The sequence below is a fragment of the Mus caroli genome, chromosome 16 (genome assembly GCF_900094665.2).
Source record: "Mus caroli chromosome 16, CAROLI_EIJ_v1.1, whole genome shotgun sequence".
Taxonomy (NCBI): Eukaryota; Metazoa; Chordata; class Mammalia; order Rodentia; family Muridae; genus Mus; species Mus caroli.
Genome location: NC_034585.1, coordinates 1,510,367 through 1,534,309, shown reverse-complemented (window position 1 = coordinate 1,534,309; position 23,943 = coordinate 1,510,367). Strand labels below are relative to the sequence as shown.

General features: G+C 50.2%; 2 protein-coding genes across 3 annotated transcripts; one reads left to right on the top strand and one right to left on the bottom strand.

The window, feature by feature from the left end:
- The first annotated feature begins 989 nt into the window (after positions 1-989).
- Positions 990-12,158, top strand: Eef2kmt (eukaryotic elongation factor 2 lysine methyltransferase). 2 transcript variants are annotated; one of them, XM_021184766.2, is made up of 8 exons: positions 990-1,114; positions 3,862-3,924; positions 6,413-6,493; positions 7,537-7,638; positions 7,943-8,076; positions 8,158-8,423; positions 9,409-9,555; positions 10,975-12,158. In XM_021184766.2, exons 1-8 carry the CDS (start codon positions 1,019-1,021, stop codon positions 11,091-11,093), a joined length of 1,008 nt encoding a protein of 335 aa, XP_021040425.1. In that variant the 5' UTR covers positions 990-1,018; the 3' UTR covers positions 11,094-12,158. The 2 variants fall into 2 exon arrangements, with proteins under 2 accessions (XP_021040425.1, XP_021040426.1); XM_021184767.2 differs by lacking the exon at positions 990-1,114 and adding an exon at positions 1,454-1,517 and having other exon boundaries at positions 10,975-11,186.
- Alg1 (ALG1 chitobiosyldiphosphodolichol beta-mannosyltransferase) lies at positions 11,424-22,521 on the bottom strand. Its single transcript, XM_021184764.2, has 13 exons — positions 22,291-22,521; positions 21,117-21,194; positions 20,894-20,997; positions 19,682-19,830; positions 17,424-17,513; positions 17,002-17,112; positions 16,141-16,262; positions 15,986-16,024; positions 15,649-15,708; positions 14,777-14,887; positions 13,620-13,734; positions 12,560-12,635; positions 11,424-11,879 (listed from the first exon to the last, which is right to left on the bottom strand). The coding sequence occupies exons 1-13, from the start codon at positions 22,496-22,498 to the stop codon at positions 11,748-11,750; spliced, it is 1,395 nt and encodes a 464-aa protein (XP_021040423.1). The 5' UTR covers positions 22,499-22,521; the 3' UTR covers positions 11,424-11,747.
- Between the last annotated feature and the right edge of the window lie 1,422 nt (positions 22,522-23,943).

Genomic DNA, 23,943 nt, shown 5'->3' with positions numbered 1-23,943 from the left:
CTCTAGAAGCTTCCAAATGGAGATTCTGAGACATTTGCTAAACTGAACTGTTACACCTTGAATGACAGTGCACACTTGGAGGACAACAGGGGTGGCTTGCCAGCGTCCTGCCTTTCAACTCTAGGGACTTTGAACAGAATACCCTGCCACCCACTGCAGCTAACTCCCACTCTTAGTTCAGATTCTTTTCCTTGCAAGATGAAACAAAACTCCTGCTGGAAGCCTCTGCAATTTTGTGCACTAATTTTCAGAGCAGATACTGCTACTGTTATATAATATGTGTGTGTGTGTGAACACATATACACAAATAACGTAAAGAAATTAAAAGATGAAACCCCACAGAAACAATCTCAGTTCATTTTATTTAAATGAACCCAGTTCAGGGAATAAAGACCAACTCCTTCTTGGTCCCCTATGCTGACCTGGCTTCTTGGATATGTGTGTGTGTGAGTGTGTGTGTGTGTGTGTGTGTGTACGCGCACTCGCGCGTGTGCGTGCGCAGGTAGGCTGAAGAATCCCAGGTATCACTTCCTAACACCCAGGTGGAGTTAGACCCCTCCAAAATCTTCCTCGGCTACTACGAGGGCAGACCCACCCTAGCCTCGCCCCGGCTGATCTGAGCCCGTCCGAAGATGGCCGGCTAAGAGTTGCTCAACCTCAATCTCAGCCCCACCCCCATTCCCGCTCCGGCCCACCTTCCAACCCCCAGTTCCTGCCAAGGACCGCCCTCTGAGCCCCGCCCCCAAGCCAGTCTAGGCTTCGCCTCCAAGTTGCCAGCTCCAGCTCGACGAACTGTTTAAAACGCTCCCCAGTCAGGCCCAACCCGGCCCGGCACTTTACTGTCCGCCTCTAACCCTGCCCCACCGTACTCCCCGCCCCCCGGGCACCATCTTGCCCCGCCTCCTGGGCCGGAGCATAGACTAGTCCCCGCCCACATCTTACCTCCTAGTTGCCACGCCTCCTCCGTCTCAGGCCTCGCTTCCGCCCCGTTTCCAGGCAACCCTGGCCCGGCCCCGCGATGGCGCCTGAGGACCACGAGGGGGCCACGTCTCTGCTGCAGAGTTTCGAGCGCCGCTTCCTGGCGGCTCGCGCGCTGCCCTCCTTTCCCTGGCAGGTGGGCGGCGGGCGTGCGGCGGGTATCAGGGTCGAGCACCACGGGCGGCGGGGCGGGGAGGCTTGGGCCACCTTTGCTCACCGCTGGACTGGGGGAGGCAGGCGGGCCCCTCTCCGGCAGGGTTTACAGGGTCACGAACCGGGCTGGATTATTTTAGCAACTTTTAAGCCAGTAATCGGTCATCTAGGCGACTGCAAAACAACTTTGAAAAACTAAACGTCTTCAAATGGCAAGGGCCGCGCTCTCCTGAAAAGGAGGCCAGGTCCCCATCCGAAGGGCAGGCTTCAGGCAGAACCGTCCCAGAGGGAGTCCGGACTGAAAAGGGTACTTCCCTGTGGCCTGGGGACCTGCAACTCGGACGCGAGGATCCTTTAGAGCGTGCCTCGCTGTTAACTCTTGTGCGGTGAGCTCACCGGCATGAGTTACTATAGATTTGTATTCCTCCAGAGTCTACCCGGTTTCGTTGGGTGGTTTGGGTAGTTGTATTATTTCATCGACATAAAACATCTCTGGTCTTAACGCAAAACGAAACCCGAATAACATATAAGTCCTTATTCAATGTCAAATGTAATAATAGTTCATGTGCTGTGCTAAGTACTTGCTCAGGGTCACCCACAGTGCACAGCACTGGCGTCTGTGGTCACTCCATTTGACCAGGAGTTTAAGAAGGAAAGAATCAGAGCTCTGGCCAGGGAGACCAGCTTCCTGCTTATAGTTCTAATTCAACCCCCTGTGTGCTGCGGGACTTTACAAGAGGCTACATCTCTGTGCCATCATTTCTAATTAATACAGTAAAGGATACAATGATAGCAGCCTCTTGCTACTAAACAGCTGGACTTCTTTTCCTTTGCCCAGCTAGAAATCATAGATAGACAAAAGGTTCTGGGAGTGCTGATCTCTGCTGACTGTGTTTTTCTGTGGCGGCTGTAGACAGACAAGACCAGTAATTGCAGGTTTCTTGAGTGTAGGGCCCTTGGCCCTCCGGGAGTTCTTAGGACATTTTTGGCTGCGAGCTTCCCAGCAGGCCAAGGTATTGGATTTCTTCAGCCCTTGGCAGCAGCCCTTAGAAACATACAGCTCTTATGCAGGCCTTGGAAGTGGGGATTCATTAGCTCTTGACCATGGCCAGCTTGTCTGCTTTTACAATTCTGCCGTCCACTGTTGAGCCTTGACTGGGTCTGCTTTCTCCTTGTTACCCCCTCAGCCCGCACTACTAAAGTAGGCAAGAGACTGTTCCCAGGAGGTAGTGCGGGAGGGTTCCTTACAGTCTACTCCCTCTTTGACCACAGCAGCAAGCTCTGTACGTGTCTGAACCAATCACAGCTTTGCCTCTTGTTCCATCCCAGCCATCCTTCCGCTACGCCACTAGAGGGCGTGCTCCCCTCTGTCCCACAGGAAATGAGTGCAGAGCAATACACTGTACAACCAGGTTTGTGACAGCAAAAAGTTTCAAACAGCCCTGGCTGAGCCGGCAGCTTCAGCAGTCATGACAATCAGGTCTGGTTGTCTAAAGGTGTTTATGGAGTGTCCAGGCAGCCAAGGCTGGTATCAGCTGTCAGACTGACAATCCTTTTGCTGAAGGCAACCAAGGTAGAAAGGGAGAGTCCCACAGCTCCAAATTAGGGAGTCATATTGCCCCATCCCCCAAACTGTAGCTTATTTATAGGAGAATGAACATAAGAGTGCTTCTACCAAGACCCTAAAGGCATCATGAACACTAATTGTGGACTTAACCGCCTTATTACTGTTGCTCCTCGAGAGGCAGCCCCTCGTGTACCTCACTTTGGAGTACTTGAGTACTCCCTGACTTCCCCCTGACTGTGGACGTGCACTGAGTGCCTCCTAGCAGTTACTGGGTCAGTAAGGATTTACTGAATGCCACCCATGAGCTGCACACCAGGGCACATCATAACACATGAGAGGCCAGCCCTAAACCAGTAAGGAACCAGAAGACACCAGGCAAACCCAGGTGTGGCAGCTCATGCCTACAATCACAGCTTGGGATACTAAAGCAGGAGAATCTGTGGATTAGAGGTCAGCCCCCGCTACAAGATGAGACCCTGTCTGTCTCGGATGGATGAAAAATAAACAAGGAAATAAAGTAGAGTCATCAAAGACCTCCCCAAAGAGATATTTGAACTGCTACCCAAGCCCCATAGGATGCTCTCAGAGAAGAGGAAGCAAAGGTCTTGTGGCAGAAACATGGTTGCCATGATTAAGAACAGCAGACCAGCTGCTGTGGCCACAGTGGAGTGAGCAGAAATAAGACTGTATAGCTGTGCTCAGAAAAGGGTCAAGGCAGATTGTAGAGGACCTGGTTGACATAAAGTGGCTTGCTGTGTGTCACATACCTGCCTGACTGGAGTTGTAACTATAGTCCCTGTGTCAAAGATGGCGTGCCCAGGCTTGGCACCACACATCTGAGTCCCCATTTTAGCTTAGAGAGCAGATCTCAGGCCTTTATGCTGTAACTTATTCTTAGCTTACCAGCTCAGCCCCAAAGTTACCATGACCCCATGACTTCTGGCTGGGCAGCCACATCTGATGTGAATCAGGACTTGGTCTTCTCATACTCAGCCATATATGGCCTATGACATTAGAGCAAGTTCACCTCTGGTGGCTTCTACTTAGGATTAGCCCCTGGGCAGAGATCACTGATACTGTTTACCAGAATATTCCACAGGAGTGAACTGTTGCTGAGAAAATGTCCCTGAGATGATCTCTCTCTCTCTCTCTCTCTCTCTCAGAGCCTAGAAGAAAAACTAAAGGACCCCTCGGGTTCTGAGCTGTTGCTGGCTATTCTGCAGAGGGTAAGAGCCCCAGCATCCCCAGATGCAGACCCAAGCCTTGCCTGTATCCTTTCCAAACACCAGTGTCCAGAGAACAAAAACAGCACTTGTGTTGGCATTACCCATAGGCATATCACTACAGACAGATGTTCGGTTTTAATGGATGAAGAAGAAATTCAAATTCTAATTTAAACTGCAAGAGATGAGGGAAGCTAGGAGATTTTTTTTTAAAGACTTTATCTCTATGGAATGATACTATGCCATTTTCTTCTAGATGGCTTTAACTTTTGGGTTGGTGTGTGTGAGAGAGAAAGAGAGACAGAGAGGGAGAGAGAGACACACACACACAGACAGACAGAGAGACAGAAAGAGACAGAAATATATGTATTCACTGTCCTTGGAATCCAGAAAAGAGTGTCAGATTCCCTGGGACTGGAATTATAGGCAGTTGTGAGCTAACACATGGGTGCTGGGAATCAAACCTGGGTCTCCTGGAAGAGCAGCCAGTGCTCTCAACCACTGAGCCATCTCTCCAGCCCACACCCCTTGGGAAGTCATGAACCACAGAGATGACAGGTGACATATGACTGTTTCCAGCATTAGTTAACTTCTTTAAATGTTGTTCGTTGCATAATAATAAAGCCCATCTTGCCTACTCATGGACAGGCCACACCACCATGTCCTGTGCCTTAACCTTAAGGGTCTTGACCTTCAGCCAGAGAAAACTGTAATCTTCCTCCTCAGAAGGAATCACTAGAGGAGCATGTTTGCATACAAATTCAGGGAAGACATTTGTCCCTAGCTGTTTTGGGAAATATTTGAAAAAAACAAAATGACTCCACCAACTCTCTGTGCTCCTGCTTCTCTCAACCCCCTAACTCTCCAGCCCCGCCAGGCCACGTCGTTCCTTCTCTAGTACCAGCACTGGTGGGCCACAACACTATGTCCTGACTGGGTTCCACCAACACTGTCCCACATTCCAGTAACCAAATAGATGCGCCATCCTCATGGTTTGATACCCAGTAATCTGGTAAAAACAAGACTCAGTGCTTATTAGTTAACCAATCAGATTTATGTATCAATAAATTCTCAATACACAAGATGCTAATACAATCATTTCAGAACCAATTGATAATGACAAAAGCTGCCCACCTAGATTGGACAAATTATCCCAATATTCTAACCTTTATGATATAAGAACCTGTGGCTGGTCATAGCTATGCTGATTCACAACTACTGCCATCTTCCTTTCCCCCCAACCCCCACCCCAAGATGCTCCCTGTCTCTGCAACTATTAGCTCACCTCCCTTTTCCCTGTCCAGTCACAGGCCTCCCACTGCCCTAATGCAATAGGAGAGGGGAAATCCTGTGACACCTAGCTGCTGAGCCCACCCTAGGAGCCCAGACCAGGAATTCTGTGCTGAGCCAAGGCCAATGCAAATTCAGTCTAAGCTATATTGTATCAGAAAGATGAAGGAGGAGGCAGGCAGGCTTTGTCTCACAGCCTCCCATGGGTGACCAACTAAACTCAGAGCATGCTCCTTTAAGATCTAGTGGAGTTATCCACCAATGAGCCCTCAGTGGGAAGCCCTTGAAGGCCTTAAGGGAGCAATGATTAGAGCCCAGACAGGGACTAGAACGATGGTTCTCAAAACCTGTGGGTTGTGACCCCTCTGTGACATCCAAGACCATCAGAAAATACAGATATTTACATCACAGTTTATACAGTAACAAAATTATGAAGTGGCAAATTATTTTATGGTTGGCGGTCACAACATGAAGAGCTATTTAACGGGCACTAAGGAGATTCTGTGGTCATTCCAAGGCATCAAACTATACCTCCTTCCATAACCCATTTCCATGTCCTACTTTCTGCTGGTCCTCTGACCTCCTTTCAAAACTGCCAGGTCAGAGCCACCTGGGAGCTACCCCACACTGCTCTCCCTGGCTGAAGAGCCTGCACCTCGCTTTTGGAAGCTTTCTACTGAGTCATGAGTTCCTCTCTAGGCAAAGCTTTTGCTCTTCCATATTTGCCTGTTCAGTTCCATCTCCAACCCTCCTCACCACCTAGGCCTCATAGTCAGGACGACAGGCATCTGAGAGGTCTGGTTCCTGCCACTGGGCCCTCACCTCATCTGTGAAGTCAGATACCCCACTTTGATCCTCACAAGCTAGTATCATTCCCACCTGCCAATCTGCATGGGCAGGAAAGGCCCTGTGAGCTCAGGTTCCTACACAGAGCTATGCTACTACGTCCAAATGTTTTAAAGAAAGATCGTAAAACTTGTTCTTAAGTTGGGAATGGCAGCATGTACCTATAAACCTAAGACAGGAGACCAGTCCGTCCTGTCTAGCAAGACCTTCTTAAGGAAAGACTCCTTCCTGGAGATGCCCAGGGCACATACCTACATTGTCCCTGCATATCTTTGCTGGAACGTCAACCCCCACCAATCATGTGAAGCTTCTAGGACACAGAGAGCAAGCAACCACCTTGTCCTTTGTCGTCTAGACTGTGAAGCATCCTGTGTGTGTGCAGCATGGACCCTCTGTGAAGTATGCCCGCTGCTTTCTCTCAAAGCTCATCAGAAAGGTCAGTGATGGGCAGTGGCTGCTGGGGACAGGCCACATAGTGGGGTACAGAGTCCCCAGGTGCCAGCAGCCCCTCCCTGCTCTGTGGTTGTTGTGTAAGCTCTGAGTCAGAGCTTCCTTGCAGGAGGCTGGTGGGGGGGAGAACATGGTCGGAGAGTGCAGAGGAGAGCAGCCAGGGCTCTCAGCAGCAGCTTCTCCTCCTAAACTTATGTTCTCCTTCCAACCAGACATCCCTGCCAGACATCCCATCCCAATGAAGGATGCCTCCTCCTCCCCCATCCTACCAGCCATGCGCCCCTGTTGGAAGTTTGTTCCTACAGTCCCTTCCCAGCTAGTTTCTTGTTATTCTCCCAACTAGGCTGCTGGCCAGAATCCCCCCAACCTCTGCAAGGCATCTTTGGAGGGTAGATCCAGACCTGCTCCATGCCACTCTAGACAGCCATGGAGAACAGCAGCAGGCCAGCTTCAGTCAGCACTGAAGCGAGCAGCTGCCCACCAGGCTCAGCACAGGTGTCATCCTTGCTTCTGCACCATTCTGGTCCTGGGCCTCAGCACCCTGGTACCTCTGTAGACCCTGGTAGCACCAGGAGAAACGGGGCTGTGAGGCCTGGTGAAGCCATGGCTCAACGGCACCAAGAGGCATCTTGAAAGTCTCTGCATTGTGAGCCTGGAGCTCACAAGAACAGCAGCAGCTCTCTGGGGCAATGTGGCTCTCCTAGGTCCATCTGCCCTCTCTTCACACCTGTCCTTGAGGCACCCTACCACTGCACTTTTAATTCTGTTCATTTTAATTCTAACTTGTTCAAATGCTGGCATACCACCCACTCTGAAACTTGCCCTCTAAATCCAGTAAGATGAGGCTGGAGCCTGGCTCCGCAGTCCAATGCCAGCCCAGCATGTACACACGGTCTTGACTTCCATCTCCAGCACCATGAATGCTGTGAAAGCTACCCAATCCTGTTCACAAAGCAGACAGAAGCAAGGGACAGAATGGTTGTTTACAAGAGTCAGTGTGATCTCTCAATTAAGGCTGTCTGTTCCCAGCATGAGGCTGTACCCACGGAGCCTTTGGATGCACTGTACGAGGCGTTGGCAGAGGTTCTGATGACCCAAGAGTCCACCCAGTGCCACCGGAGCTATTTGCTGGTATGAAACATGAGTGTTGTGTTGTGCTTACCCCTGTCCACCGCACACACTCTCTTCTCTGTGGCTGGGTCATTCTAAAGGTGTTAGATGAAGGGGACCACACAGCACGGAACCTGAGACTGGCTCCTTGCACTTATCACATCCTTGAGGTCCCCACATTGCCGGGTGTGGGGAGGTTGTTACTTTCCATTGTTGAGTGCCTTCTACAGTATACCCCATATCACATTCTGCTCAGCACTTGCTATGGTTTAGGTCCCACCAGACATACTCTGATGGTTTTGTTCATTCTCCTTCTTGTCTGCAGCCTTCAGGAGACTCAGTCACACTCTCTGAGAGCACTGCCATCGTGTCCCATGGCACCACAGGCTTGGTTACATGGGACGCTGCTCTCTACCTGGCAGAATGGGCCATTGAGAACCCAGCAGCCTTCACTGACAGGTGATCCTGGGGCATAGAGCAGGGCACTAAGGTGGTTGGTGCTGGCGCAGTTGTGAACACAGGTCCCCATCTCCCACTCAGGACTATTCTGGAGCTAGGCAGTGGAGCTGGCCTTACAGGCCTGGCAATTTGCAAGGCATGCTGCCCCAGAGCATACATCTTCAGCGACTGTCATGCCCAAGTGCTTGAGCAGCTCCGTGGAAACGTTCTCCTCAACGGCTTCTCCTTAGAGCCGCACACTCCCATTGACGCAGGCAGCTCGAAGGTGACAGTGGCCCAGCTGGACTGGGACGAGGTGACAGCCTCTCAGCTCTCTGCCTTCCAGGCAGATGTTGTCATTGCAGCAGGTAATGCCCCAGCAGCAACCCTCATTCCAACAGGAAGAAGCTGTGGGTGGAGCAGGCAGGGACCAGCAGGACTCCAAAGAGACACCCTGGGCTTTCAGTGATGTCACAGCCCATACTCCAGAGCTTCAGGTCCCTCTGGAGACAGCTGCTCTCACTGCTGGGGCTCTGTCCATGAACAGCCAGCCAGCTGTCCCCAGAAGACAAGATGAGCAGGACAGGTGCCAGGGCAGCACACTAGGTGGCCTGGAGTACCTTGCCACAGCCCCCCTGAGGCCACTGATTTCCCTCCCTGCTCCTATATGAACACTAGACCAGTTCCACCCACCACAAGGACTGTGCCCTCCATTGCTGGTGACAAACAGCCACCCAGGATCTTTAGGTGGGGTAGACTGGCCATGTAGCCTGTGGTCCTCCCAGGGCTGCATCCAACTTCTCCAACTGTTGTTAGTACCATCCTGGGTCGTGTTTAAATGAGGTGGCAGGCCCCACCACACTGTCCATGCTGGCTCCATGCAGATGTACCATCACTGTGCCATGTGGCCTTGGCTGCCTACCATTTGGGTCCTAAGTCCCTGTCCTTTGTCCTTTAGAGATGGCAAGAGAGCCCCAGTCTCTTAGGAAACAGAATGGAGTCTTTGAAAGAAAGGATTTGCCTGGGCCACTAGAGTCTTCCTCCCCTATCACAACAGAGATCACTGCAAACAGCACACCCCACACTGCGGTACCCTCTAAAAGCCCAAAGCCAGGCTAGGATCTGCTTCACCACGAAACTTCTAAGTGAGCAAGGGCCACAGGAGGTTCCAGTGCAGCCAATGGTCTTTAGAGGCCTTTCCTCCTGGGGCCTGCCTTTCACCTGGGATGCTTCCTAAGGAACAACACATACATCTTAATACTGCAGCTCCCAAGCCCTGCCCCCAGAGTGAGACCAGCCCCACCCCCTCACACCTGGTGGGAGGCCCTTTCAGTAACAGCCTTTCCTTTGTAGATGTGCTGTACTGCTGGGAGATGACACTGTCACTGGTCAGGGTCCTGAAGATGCTCGAGGACTGCCAGAGGAAGAGCGCTCCTGACGTCTATGTGGCCTATACTATCCGCAGCCAGGACACAGGCAAGCTGTTCATCGAAGAGCTGGGTCAGTTCCCGACCTGTGGGCCACCATTCTGTCTTGAGGGCTTAAAAACTGGGCTGACATTGCCGTTGCTCCTCAGCATCCTTATCTTTCTGTGGTGACATTTACCTGAGGCACAGCCTGGTCTACAGAGGCAATGGGCAGTTGGCTGCCATTGTTTTGGGCACTCTGCAACTAGAAGAGAAGCTAAGGGTGGTTTTAGAAAAGGGATAAGGACCCCACCATCTGTAGAACCCCAAATGACACTTTTCTGTCATCCACTCTCCAGCACCTGAGATGTATCCCATCATCCCACCTCAGCTGTGCAGACACTGAACCACTCAGATTGAGTGGCCCAGGCTCCTGTGGGCCAAGTCACCTGGGCTGAGGCCAAGCTATACCCCACCCACTCAAAACTATCTCCACAGTCCCTGCATGCCTACCAAGGCACTCCACACATACCCAGTTCAGTGCGATGTTATCCTGGCCCAGCTCCCTTACCAAAGCCTCTCCAGCAGCTATCCACTCACCTGCCACAGCGTCTGTGGACAGGCGACACACAGACACCTCCAGTCAGCACAGACAAGCAGGTGAACACTACCTGAATCCACTGATGGAGCACTAAGAGCCCTCCCTGTCCTTCAGATGATTACACACACACAGAGCCTGCAACACATCTTCCCTATGAAAGGTAGAAGGGACCACAGAGCAGCCAGCCTGTGTCTGACTTCAGTAACTCTTTATGGGGAGCACTTACCTGAGTGGTAGAATACTTATCTACTATGTGCACAGCTGGATTCCATCCATAATACTTTTAAAAAATTACAGCTAGGAGGAACTGAGGAATTTGCAGAATTTACAGAATTTGCAGAATGTGTGCAAACATACACTCAGGTGGGTTTTTGCCTGTGCTACTCTCTAAACTACTAGCTTTATGTATAGCACAGTACTAGCTAAGAAACCATCTTGGCTCACAGTACTTGCAAACCCCGTAAAGCCAGGCAGCTGCAGTTAGATCACAGCTGACCTCTGCTTGTGCAAACTGACAGAGTAGGCAGGGAACCCAGCAGGAAAGGCGGCCACAGAGGTGCTGCTGCTGTTTAAGGCCTTGCCTTCAGGCTTGAGAGAGATCAGTAAGCAAAAGTGCTTACTATACAAACAAGAAGACCCAAGTTTGAACCACCATTTAAAATGCTGGGTTGTGACCGTAAGTACCTGTAATTCTAGTGTCGTCGGGGACAGAGACAGGATTGCTGGGGCTTAAGGGAATAAAGGGGGACATGGGGAGCAGAACCTCTGCCTCCACCTTTAGACCAGGCGTGCCCACAGATACACACTCCCACAGAGCATCTACCTGGGCCTGGAAACCTGTGGCCCAAGCAAATCAGCTTGAACGCACACCTGTGTCAACTGCCCTCCTGAGATCTCTGTACTCTTATCTAGACCGTGCTGGAATCTACTGGGAAGAGGTGCCCCCTCACACTGGCAAACTGTTCCCTTACGAAGAGCATTCGGCCATCGTAATCCTGAAGCTGGTGCTGACCAGTCGCCATGGCGTTTGAAGTGATTTGAAAAATGAGATGACTAGCTGGGTGTGGTGGCACACGCCTTTAGTCCCAGCACTCGGCAGGCAGATTTCTGAGTTCGAGGCCAGCCTGGTCTACAAAGTGAGTTCCAGGACAGCCAGAGCTATACAGAGAAACCCTGTCTCAAAAAAAAACAAAAAAAAAAAAAAAGAAAAAAAAAATGACTGTCATGGGAAAGCTGAAAGGCTTCTGTTGAGCAGGAATGTTAAATAACAGCACAAGTGTACAGTAAGCACAGGCTGAGTGCTGGTGCCTGGCCTCAGCAGCTCGTCTGCAGTGGACACTGGCTCAGAGCAAACGCTTCCATTGTACAAATAAATATATACATTTATTAAGTACGACTGTCCTGTCAGACAGCTCAGCCTTGCTCAGCCAATCCCAATGAACACAGGCTATCCCAGAGCTCACAGCAGAACCAGAACGCAAGGGTTGTGACGAGTCCAGAAACAAACCCAGGGACTGAGAAGTTGGCAGGGACACTGGAAGTAACAGAAGTGCTCAGAACAGAAGAGAGCTGCCAGATCACTCTCTTCCTAGCTGTGGCCCACTTGTCCTCAGGCTTATGACCACTAGGGGGCACTCAAAAGCCCCGGCAGGAAGGGTGGCCACAGGGTGGATGGGGCCTGGAGGTTATCTGTGAGCAAGCAGAGGGAGCACAGTCTGCTGCCAGCTCTCATCCCAGCGTTGCTGCCCCGACTCCTGCAGTTTCTTCCGGAACTGGCTTAGCTTTCCAGCAGGGTCAGGGAACTTTGAGAAAAGCATCTAGGGAAATAGGAAAACTGGAACTCAGCTCCCTGCACCAGGCCCCGGCCTCCTTGCTCGTGTCCAGTAGTGCCCCTCCACTCACCCACAGCCCTGCCCTAGAGAATGGCCAGCCTCCACCTGCTATTCTCTCAGCTTCCCCTCCCATCCTCAACACACCCCTGCAGATGCAGTTAAGATGGAAGCCTTTAGTGTGTCTATCAGGGACCAGAAAACTGAAGCCTTCGGGTTGGGTCCTGCCCACCTGCCTTTGTAAATAAAGTTTTATTGGAACTCAGATTATCTGCACATGTCCACAGCTAGTATTCCCATCCATGCCAGAATGCTATTGCAGTTCTTACCCAGACTTAAGGACAGAAATGAGAGGACATTAGTTTTATAGGGATAGACCCCTCAGCTGGTGCTCCCTTGGCCCCTACCCTCCTTAAAGGGCAGCACAGCTTCCATCTTTGAACACATGGCAGGGGTATGTATGTTTGTGCAAGGCTCTTCCATCCCCTGGCAATGTGAATGACTGGCTGACAGCCCAGGCTGAGAAGCTACCTTTGAGCCCTCTGCTCCCTTCCTCTACACCCCAGAGTTCTACCACAGCTGTCCTTGTGTGGGAAGCAGGGATCGTGCAGCTGGCAATGCCAAGCTTCAAACCACCCAGCCCCACACGGACAGAGTAGGCCCAGTACCTGCAGCTGAGCTGCCAGCTCCTCAGCATCCTTGAAGACCAGACCGTTCTCTCCATGCCTTACAAGCTCGTGCAGACTGCAAAGAGAGCAAGGGACTTGAGAGCCAGCTGGAGAGGAAAGGGGACTGAGCGGAGCCACTTCTACCCCTCAGGTGAAATAGGCCTCTGTTCTGAGCGCAAGTATTTGGACAGAAAAGCCTACAGGGGCACATGTCAAACCACCAGGCTGATTTGGAGAAGGGAAGGTGGCCTGAGATGGTTTCTGTGTTTTTTCTCCACTCCAGCCTGAGAGCTAGGGTCCCAGCATGTCTGTACTTGGCTTCACACATTAAGGGTAGCTTTTCAGAGTCACTGGGAGATTTGATCCTGACAGTCCCTAAACTTGGCTCACACAAGGGTTTCCCATCCAGAGGCTGCTTCCTAGCTGCCAAGCTGCAGCCTCTGTGCTCACATCCACCCTGGCCAGGGGAAGTGGAGTCCCAGAACTGCACTGGTGTGATAATCCAATGCTGTCGTGAGAGCTTAGCTACAGAGCAGGGAGGTAAAGCAAGGCCACCTCCCCCTCCCAGGGTAAGCCTGAGTAGCGTGCTAGCCATGAGCAAACCCCAGCCATGCCCTGTCCCACTCTGTGCACGGTTCCTTCCTGGAGCCCCTGTGCATCGCTCAAGTTCCTTATGTCCCATAAACTGCTATGTTTGCATATGGTCCACATGAGCATCCCCTCTAGATGGCATCTAATACCCTGGCAGTGGAGCAGGGATAAGAAAAAAGCCACATGTTGGTACAGACACACTCAGCATGCTCCTTGCTACAGTTTTTTTCCTGAGACAGGAACTTACTGTGTAGCACAAGTTAGTTTCAAGCTCGGGAATCCTGCCTTTGCCTCCAGACTACAGCCTCATATTTCCAACATCCTAAAACCATTTTGTACCTCAGTGGCTGGCATGACATGGAGTGGTCGCACCAAGCTGACTGACCTTCACTGGAGCTCAGCAGAACCACAGGGCCCCCAACTGCTGCTCTAGAATACGCCCCAAGTAAGGCTTGGTATCTGCACCTACCACTTGAAGTTCATGGCACACACAGGCAAGTGGCACCCAAACATGTCCACCACCTTCATGGGCAGGTCCAGACCACTAGAGGACATGTGCAGACAGACACCCAGATCCGCTGACCCTGCAAAGACAGTCAAAACACTAGGACACGTTCTCCCAGGCCTATGCAGTGACACCCCACCCCCATCTCCAACAATGAGTGGAAATCAGAAGCTGTCCCTGAGACTGTCCCCAAACACAAATGGCATAATGACCAAGAATCCAGGCAGCCTAACCAGAGGCTAAAACATGGTTGCCTCTGCCTAATAGTTGCTTTGGTTTTGTTCGTTTTTACTTGTATTGATTTAATGTTCATACTTAGCCATAATTCATTTTCAAAGAGAAACTGTGATAGCAGAGCTATGATTTTGGTTCACTTGGCTTGGTCAAGAACACCACCCAATAACCACTTAAAAATGATTGGCTTAGCAGAAGGTGCTTGCTGACAACCTGGCCCTATCTCTGAATCTCAAGGAACATAGAGCGCCAGCTCCTCTAACTTGTTCTCTGAAGGCTATATACCTGCCATGACACAGTATGTTACCCTACACACCCACACAAACACAACAAATAATGACTAGATAGAGTGGCAAACCTCTAACAACTCAAGATTAAAACCATAGGGCAGAGCGGGGCCTGTGGCACAGGCCTTTAATCCCAACACTTGGGAGGCCAAGGCAACTGGATCTCTCTAAGATCAAGGGAAGTTTTTACTGTCCCAGAAGTAAAACCTTAACAAAAACTGAAAAATAATAAAATCAAAGAAACTGGATCTACAACAAATCCAGCAAAAATCAGGTTATCAACTGGCGAGTGGAGCACTCATGTAAGCCCAGCAGCAGTGGGGAGACGAAGACAGGATCACTGTACAAGTTCAAGGCCAACCTCAACTATACACTGAAATCTTCCTTGGAAAGAACAAACAAACAAATGAACGAAATCCAAACACGGTGCTGCACACCTGTAATCTCAGCACTCGGGACTGAGGCAGAAGGCTTTGCTACAAACTCAAGGCTAACCTCAGCTACATAGATCCTGTCTCAAAAATTACAGCAGAACAGACTGGTAACATGTTCCTGTGGAGCACTGTGGCTTCTGCCTTCGCCTGGAGCCTGCCCTCTCACCTAGAAGCAGTGGGTAGTCCTCGGCTTCTAGCCATGGGGTGCAGAACCGGATGTGATGAAGGTGCTTCTGGCTGATGAGGTGGCGGTAGTGCTCTCTGAGCGGTCCCTTCCCTTCACAGAGAAGAAAAGTCACTACCATGGCCACTGTCCACCTCTGCCAGTGGGCAGATCCTGCTGCTCCAGCTGCACTCGATGACCCTTTCCCAGGACCACCCCCACCAGTGGCCACCTCAGGCCCTGACATCCCATAGCTGGGATGCTAAGCACACCCCAGCCAGCTGGCACAGGGACACAGCATCTCCACCTGCACCAGTGACACAGACCATCCTTAGCATGCCTGACTCCCCACAGGGTCCCATGGGAACTCAGCTGGAAGGGAACAGGAGGATGTAGCTGCCTAACCCTGTGAATGTACAAAAGGCACTGCTTCCAACCTACAGAAGTTAGAAATCCTCTGGGAAAGAGAAGAGTTTGGGCTAAGTAGTACCACCCCAGGAAATCTTTATTCTTGAATCCTTTCTGAGCATCAGGTTCTCTATACAACAAGTAGAAGGTAGAAACACCACCCAAGGGCTTATTGACAGAGGTCCGTCCCAGCTACTTGGGAGGCTGGAGTGGGTTAGTATATCAAGGCTTGCCTGATTACAGGGTAGGTTCAAGACCAGCCTGGACAACTTGTATGGAGGTATAGCTGGGTGGTAGAGCACTTGCCTGACAAGGGCAAGACCTTAGGGAGGAAGAGAGAAATTACCCTGGAGAACTCTGGTGATGATCAACAAGACAGTGCCCTACAGAGGTGTCCTGGAAAGGCCCTGTGCCCATTTTTCACCCTCTGCCCTTCTAGAACCATGACATGGTGTTCTTGTTAGTACCTGTTATCACACAGACGAGGGAAGGAAGGCTGTCTCCAGTGAGTGCTTGTTGCTCAAACTCTATTTTTAAAATAGACACAAGAACCAGGAGAAAACAAGTAAGAAGTGAAGGGCTGCTTCCCAGGGGCTGCTAGTCTCAAGATACATCAGGCTGAGGGTCTAGCCACTCAGTGACCACATAAGAGCAGTAAGCTTTCCATGCCCTCCCCAACGTCTCAAGCAGGCCTACCCATGACACCAGAGGCAGACCACATGACAGGGTTCCACAAAAGGCCAGGTAGGGACCTAGCAGTAGCCCCTAACGAGTTCTGAGCTGCTGATGCAGCCACACACCTACTTTCTAATGCTCGCAGCAGGATGGAGAAGTCCTCGTCCTCTATGGGGAGAGAAAAGGAGTCATAGTTGCCTCCCAACTTCCCACCTTACTCAGATACCCATCCCTGGATCCCAAAGCAAGCTGGGCACACAGCCCAGGTCCCGAGGGAGGCAGACCTGTCCAGCTAGTGCTGCTCACAAGCAGTGCTGGCCGCCCATGCAGACGCCTTACAACCCCGCTCTGACAATCCCTCTCGGTGAAGGCCGACCTCTCTGTGTCAGGATGTGAGGGATCTGAGCTGAAGAATCAGACAAAAGAGATAAGATATTAGACATCGTGGCACAGAAACAGAGCCAGAGGCAGGCCACAGAAGTTGTACCCCACTGACTTCACAGCGCCTGGTTGCTAGCACTGAGATGACATGAGTAACAGCCACTCCACCACTCAGTGCCACGCCCATAGGCTCTCCACCCTACCTACTTAGCATCCCAGTAAGGATATACTCAGCCACCTCCCCCAGCCATGCTCGGTTCCTAGGAGCACACAGTAGACATGGGCAGGTACCTTCTCTGCCCAGTGAGATGCCCAGGGGACACTCAGGTCCCTTGCCCAACAAGAACCCACTGACAGCAGGACAAGATAGCCCAGGGTTCAGCAGGCTGTTCCTTAAAGGCCAGAGAGTACGATCCTTCCGGTTTTGGGCCATCAACTGCTGTGATATGCAGTTCCACTGCTGGAATTTGGGAGCGACCACTGCTTTCAAGGGAAGGTAAGGGCTTGCTATGTAGCCCAGGCTGGCCGCAAACTTAAAATCCTCCTGCCTCAGCCTCCCAAGTCCTGGGATTACAGACATTCACCACTATACCAGGCTTCCAACAGCCACCAACAACACAGAGGTGAATGGGTGGGCTGTGTTCCAATAAAACCTTTTTACAGCAATAGGTGACAGGCCATAGCTTTAGTTTGCTGCCTCTAGATGAGTGAATCCACAGGTCTGCAGGAGACCAGGATGGCAGAAAGAGGGGAGAGAGACATACCAGCTCCGGAAAGGAGAGTACGTGTGGCTCAGCTTCATAAAGAGTTCATGCTGCAGGTCCAGGGGTGTCTCCTTAAAGAAAGATGCTGGCTTGTCGTAGAGCGTCACAGCCCTGACATGAGATGGGAGTGGGCAGAAAAAAAATCTAAGCAAGAGGGCACAGCAGGATCCCAAAAAGCAAGAGAGTTTGGGAAAAATTCAAGAGACAAGAAATGAAAATTCCTTAGAATGCTGCAGATATTTTAGCAACAAAATGTCCTAGGCCACATAGCTGGGAGGGGAAAAAAGTCTACTGCCTCCCCCCCTTGGCTTCTCAAAACCAGTAACCATCTCCCAGGGCCTGAGTACTTCAGTACAGGGCTGCAGGACTGTGCTGAAGCTCTCAAAGCACATGGATTAATGGGCATCCCAAGCCCTGCATACCTGACACACCAGTTCTCTGCCAGGTCCTCCCGCATAGCATTGGTCACACACAGGTTCAGGTGGGACAGGCGCCCGAAGAACTTCTCATACCTACAAAATATCTTGGGGATCAGCATGGAACCCTGGGATGAGCCTAGATGCCACCCCAACCTCCATATAACTTGACACTCCTAGACAGTGGAAAGGCTGCAGAGCTAGGGCCCTTGAACCTGTCAGAATGCACCATGAGCTAGCTCTAAGTAAGTTACTCTCTCAAACCTTCCTTCCTTTCACTGTTCAGCCTACACAATTACTGTAAAAGGAATCAATCCCCACAAATCCAGAGTCATGCAATAAAGAGGAGAAACCCAATAAGGGCTGCTTAACCAAGTCTCAGCCGCCCTGCACAATCAGGGCTGCAGCTGTCTCTCGTTGTGGTATGAAGGGAGTTTAGTGATATCGAGGCTTCATCCCAAGACAAGGAGGAAGAGAGAGAGCAAATCAAGGACTAAGCTTCAGGCTGGAATGTGGCTCAGCTGGTAGACAGCTTGCCTGGCAAGCTCAAGGCCCTGGTTCTACCTCTAGTGCCTAAAACATGGGACATGGTGGTGCATGTCTATCCAAACACTGAAAAAGGGAGGAGAAAAAGGCAGGAGGATCAGAATTCATGGTCATCCTATGATATGATATGAAGCCAGTCACAATAAACAGTCTCAAAATATGTGTGTATTATGTACATATATGTATATATACACATATACATATGAATGAGTAGGGATGTAGCTCCATTGGTAGAGAGCTTGCCCATAATACATCAAAGTCCTGAGTTCCATCCCCAGCACATCATAAAATAAATATTGACAGTGCACACGTGTAATCCCAGCACTGGAGAGGTAGATCAAAACCAGCCTACAATAAATGAGACTCAAAAAACAGAGATGGCTCAGCGGGTAAGAGCACTGACTGCTCTTCTGAAGGTCCTGAGTTCAAATCCCAGCAACCACATGGTGGCTCACAACCACCCAGAATGAGATCTGATGCCCTCTTCTGGTGCATCTGAAGACAGCTACAGTGTACTTAGATATAATAATAAATAAATCTTTAAAAACAAAAACAAGTTTAGGGACAGGAGAGATGCCTCAGCACTGGTTGCTCTCCCACAGAGCCAGGGTTTAATTCCCTAGACCCACACGGCAGTTCACAACCATCTATAAATCCAATCCCAGGGGATTTTATCTTCTCTCCTGTCCTCTGCAGTCACAAGACACAAACACATGGTACACAGACAAACATGCAAGCAAAACAGCCATATAAAAATAATATTCATATATAAAATAAAGTAATTTTGTTTGTTTGTTGAGACAGTGTTTCTCTGTGTAGCCAGGCTGGCTTTGAACTCAGAGATTTACCTGCCTCTGCCTCCCAAGTACTGGGATTAAACACAGGTGCCACCACCACACAGCTGTCTTTTGTTGTTGTTGTTGTTTTGTTTTTGAAAATAAAGTAATTTTTAAGAATAAAATGAACTATAAAAATTAATTACAAAAAAATGCATAAAGGTAGGATTGCTAACTGGTGGCAGCCAACACATTTAATCCCAGCAGAGGCAAGCAGATCTCTGAGTTTGAGACCAGCCTGATCTTCAGAGTGAGTTCCAGGATAGCCAGAGCTACAAAGATAAACTCTTGTCTCAAGAAAAAAAAAGTTAACATTACTAAACTGGGTGGGGTTTATCGTGCCTGTAATCCCAGAGTGTACGAAGCTGAGGCACGAGGACCAACATAAATTCGAAGCTAGTCTGGGCACCAGAGTGAGAAAGCTCATTAGCTACCACCAGAGTACAACAGCCTTTTCTTCCCTCCAGCTACAAGTCGGCTCTGGAGTGCAACCTCCTGGGGCTGATTCCTGATGACTTCCTGTGCAGCAGGAGGCAGCATCACTCTCAGCCCACTCACCTAACTTTTACAATGCACCGTAATTGGGGGTGATGGAGACAGAGTGGGGGAAAGCGGGACCTGGCCTGGAGCCTGGCACAAAGCTGGTGCTGTGACAGGAAGGAGCTGCCTGGTCTGCTGGTCCCACAAATAACAATCAATCCCAGCAGGGTAAAGGAAAGGACAGAGCTAGCTGGACCCCAGAGCAAGAAGCACACAATGAGATGGGCAACCAGAATTAGAGTGGAACTGAGGACCCTGCTCTAGATCCAACCTGCTCACCCAGGCCCTTCTCTCCCACCCACTCTAATGAGGACTCAGGGGGAACCACTCACACCCTCTCACCATTTGGCCAGCAGCACAATGGGGTGGCGGGGGCCATGGACCAAGCCCATGATGGAGTAGCCATAGTTGTGCCAGTCGATGACCAATTTGCTCCCACAAATGCAGCCCACAAACCAGCAGACGGCAATAGCAGGCAGACCTGGAGGGTTCTAGGAAAAGGAGACTCGGGCAGTGGAGGAAGCATAGAGCATGGCCCATATAGCCTAGCAGAGTGACCACACAGCAAAGAGACCATGACCTACAAGGCTCTCATCATCCCGGGGGCAGAAAGAAGCCCCCTCCACCATAAAAACATTAACAACAACAAAGGGAGTAAGAAGTTATAAAGAAACCAAACTGCCCAATCTGGAAACCCCAAAATCATCAACGATCAAGAGCTCTTGAGTTAAGACGATGGCTCAGTAGGTAAAGAATTTGCCACCCAAGCATGAGGACCAGACAAGGGTGCTGGATCCCTGGAGCCTGGGTTAGATAGCTGTAAACTCCTATTGTAGATGGTGGGAGTGAAACCTGGGTCCTCTGCAAGAACAGCAACCGAGCACTGAGCCACTGCACACTCCGGCACCCTGCACACTCATGCTCATTTGTTTTCCATATAGTATTTATTACCTGACAAGTTTCATGACTGTGTATGTGTGATGTATTCTGATCACTTCCCACTCTCTTCCTTAGCTTCCTCCTCACCTGTCAGTCATCCCTCTGTACCGGTTTCCCCTCCAACTGCTCCCTCCTGTTCTCATCTTTTTTTTTCTTTAGTGGCTGAGTTTAACTAGAGTTGCTTACACTAACCTAAATGAGAGGTTGTTTATTGAAGAATGGGCCATTTATTAGCGGATACACTGGAGAAGAAAAATAACCTCCACCCCCAACAACCACTAACTGCCAACAGCTCCTTAGCTAGGGACGGCACCCCTGTGAATCCACCCTCCTCCCCCCGTCCATGCTACAGTGTTGGCAGCCTTGCCCCAGTGCTGGCCTTGTATAGCTGCAAGTTCACGAGTGCAGCAACCCTCCCCATGTTTTTATAGGCTATGCACACAGAAGTATTAAATACATTTAATAATTTGTTCATTTTGTATGTGAGCTGGAAATCAAATCCAAGACCTCACTGAGGCACACCCACAACCCTATGTGTGCATGTTTAAAAGACCAGCAAGTGACCTGCTATGATAATTGTGATTCTCACAGAAGGAAACAGCAGCTGGCACAGACCTGGAGGAAGATGTAGGCTGCAGGGTCCATGCGCATCATCTTCCACAGCAAGAACACTGCCTGAAATATAACCTTGACTCCATACTGGAGAATTCGGGGCCCAGCTGCAAGTCAGAAAACATCTGTCTCTACAAAAGAGCTCTTGGCACTGAGAGTCCCTTCATCTTCCCAATACCCAACCATCCCTACCCCTAGTCAAGAACCTGGAGTTGACTGGTCCTACCTCCCAGACCTCGCAGATCTGTCAAGTTCACAATCTGAATCCTATCATTCTGCAAGAGTTCATCTCGAGGTTTGGAGTCTGCAAATGCAAATGAGCCCTTTCAGGTATCAGAAATAGCCAGTTACAGTCAGCTGGGTGTGTTCCTTCACATCTAATTCCAGTACTTGGAAGGATAAGGCAGGATAAGGTGCATGTGCTACAAAGCAAGACCCTGTCTCAAGTAAACAAGGTGGAAGGAGAATAACACCTATCAAAACCTCACAGGTCCCCAGTACCCAGAATAGAAAATGAGGTCACTTTGTGTTCTTCTATAGAATACCCTTGAAGGGCATTCATCTTATCTACTTAATTTAACCTGATGACTGGCACGCAATAGGGACCCAATTTAACTGATGAAGAGTAGAACTCCTGGATGGCAGTCTGCCCTGGGATAGCACTCCACACAGGGACCAATAAGAGCTATTCCCACTTTCCCTTAGATAGAGCTGGGCCACCCCCAAGTTCGCAGATCCAATTTGAGGTGCCCAACATGTGTTCGAGGATAACTATGAATGTCCCCAACATGCTAGTAGATTTCATATGGCTGTGTCAAAAGGTTGCATACCTGAGGGGCTACTAAAGTGCATGCCTTTAATCCCAACACTCTAAAGGCAGAAGCAAGTGGATCTCTGTGAGTTCAAGGACACTCTCGCCTACATAGTGAGATCCAAACCAGCTAGAGGCTGCATAGTAAGAGTGAACCCCTGCAGAATCATCCACATGGACATGATGAGGGAGTGGACACCTCTGCCTACACCTTAGGGGACAAGAGAACCATCCACAGCAAGAAAAGCTCTGCGGCTGGACAAGGGATGTGAAGAAACATTCAGCCTGCCAACTCAGTGACAAAAGCAGCATGAGGAAGTGGTGACCAGCACTAAGGTCTCACACACCAGGGTTGCAGCCTGTCTCTGCACTACCTAAACAAAGCAAATGGCAGACACTTTGCAACCGATCTATTTGTAGTCCTCACGTATGGTAAACGGCGGCTGACGCCCGCTGCTCCCAGACACCAGAAAACAGCGCTCCAGGCCAGAACAGGCAGGAGAGGAGCACAGCTGCTCCCGCCTCGGTCCCAAAACAGGGGGAGTCAAGGTTCCTGATTGAGCCTCCCTCTCAGGTCCCCGCCACTCACTGTAGAACCCCAGCAGCGTCACCGAAAAGCCGCTCTGGGCCAATGACAGCGCGTGGTACTGCATGCGGGGGCTGCGGCCCACGTCGCCCAGCACCACGACGACCATGTGCCGGGCCCTGCCCGTTTGCCGCCCACGCTTCCACAGACCCAGCAGCAGCACCAGCAGCAGCAGCGCCAGGACCAGCAGCGCCACGCAGGACACTGCCATCTTGGCCGGCCGGCGCCGAACACGTGACCGGACCAGGAAGCCTCGCTATGCGCAAGCGCACACCCCAGACCCTGCGCGGGGGGAGGCGATTATGAAACCGCCTCTTTACGTAGGAGAAGGCGGAGCCTTGGATAAGGCGGGGTCTGGAAGAAAAGGAAAGAGGATTTGGAAGATGGGGGCGGGCTCTGAACGGGGGGCGGGGCCTGGAAAGGGAAGAAGGCCTTTGAAGAGTTAGTTAAGGAGCCAAAGAATGAACTTAGCCATGCCAAGTTCTCTGAAGTGTGTTTTCCCCTGGGAAAGTAAAGCTGTACCTTTATTGGAGTCTAAGAACTTATTTTTCAGACCGCTAAGATAAATTTCAAACTATAATAATGATAATAATGATTACCTGCTGCTAGAGTACACTTCTCGGCTTCCCTTAACGGACTGTGAAGTCATTTCTACCCCTATAGGAGGCCATATCCCATCTTCTGTGAGTATCTTAGCCATCTACACAAAAATGCACCCTCACCGTACATGAACTTGTCTCGGCTATGATCAGACCCAGCCTCTTTTATTTACTCTCTCCGTAGCTGCCTTTAATAATCTAACAAGAGAGATTAAATTTTAGATGAGAGGCGGATGAGTTTTCTTCAGGTAAAGGTGTTTGATGCTAAAGTAGGGTACCATCTCAGGAAGGAGAGAATCAACTCTATATCCTCTGACTTCCACACTCATGCTGTGACACTCACAGCACCTCCCTTGTACACTAAATAAATAAAAACAATTTGGATGAATTTCCTAGTTTTGTTGAGGAAAGAGGCCATTCCCTGAGAAGTGAATATATAAACAAGATCATGGCTACACATGGAAACCAATCTTTGTTGGTAGAAGGCAAGAGACCATAGGGCCTGTGGCTCTTTAGCAGAGGTGCCTTCCAGTGAGAAAATTTATTAAGCAAAATGTTTATCTCTTCATTTGTTAAGATGCATGCACATTGAATACAACAATCCAAATACAAAAGAGAGGAAGCAGGCATAGTATAGCCTGTAATCCTGGCACTGTGGAGGAGAAGCTAAGGTATTCCTTGACTTCATAGAGAGTTCAAGACCTGCCTGAGCAGCTTATGACAAGAACTCAAAAAAATAAGGGGCTGGATAAATGACTCAGCAGTTAAGAGCTCTTACTTGCAATCATGAGGACAGGAGTTCAAATCCTGACACCCATGTAATAAGCTGGGTGTCACCCCAAAACCTATAATCTCAGCTGTGAGGGGCAGAAACAGAAAGCTCACTAAAGCTTGTTAGCTTTCAGCTTATAAGAGAAACAGGAGACTCAAGTTTAGGGAGAGAAGAATAGACAATGGGTTATAGAGAAAGAAAGGAAGGGAAGGGAGAGAGGAAGGGAGGGAGGGAGGGAGGGAGGGAGAAAGGGAGGGAGGAAGGAAGAAAGGAAGGAAGGAAGGA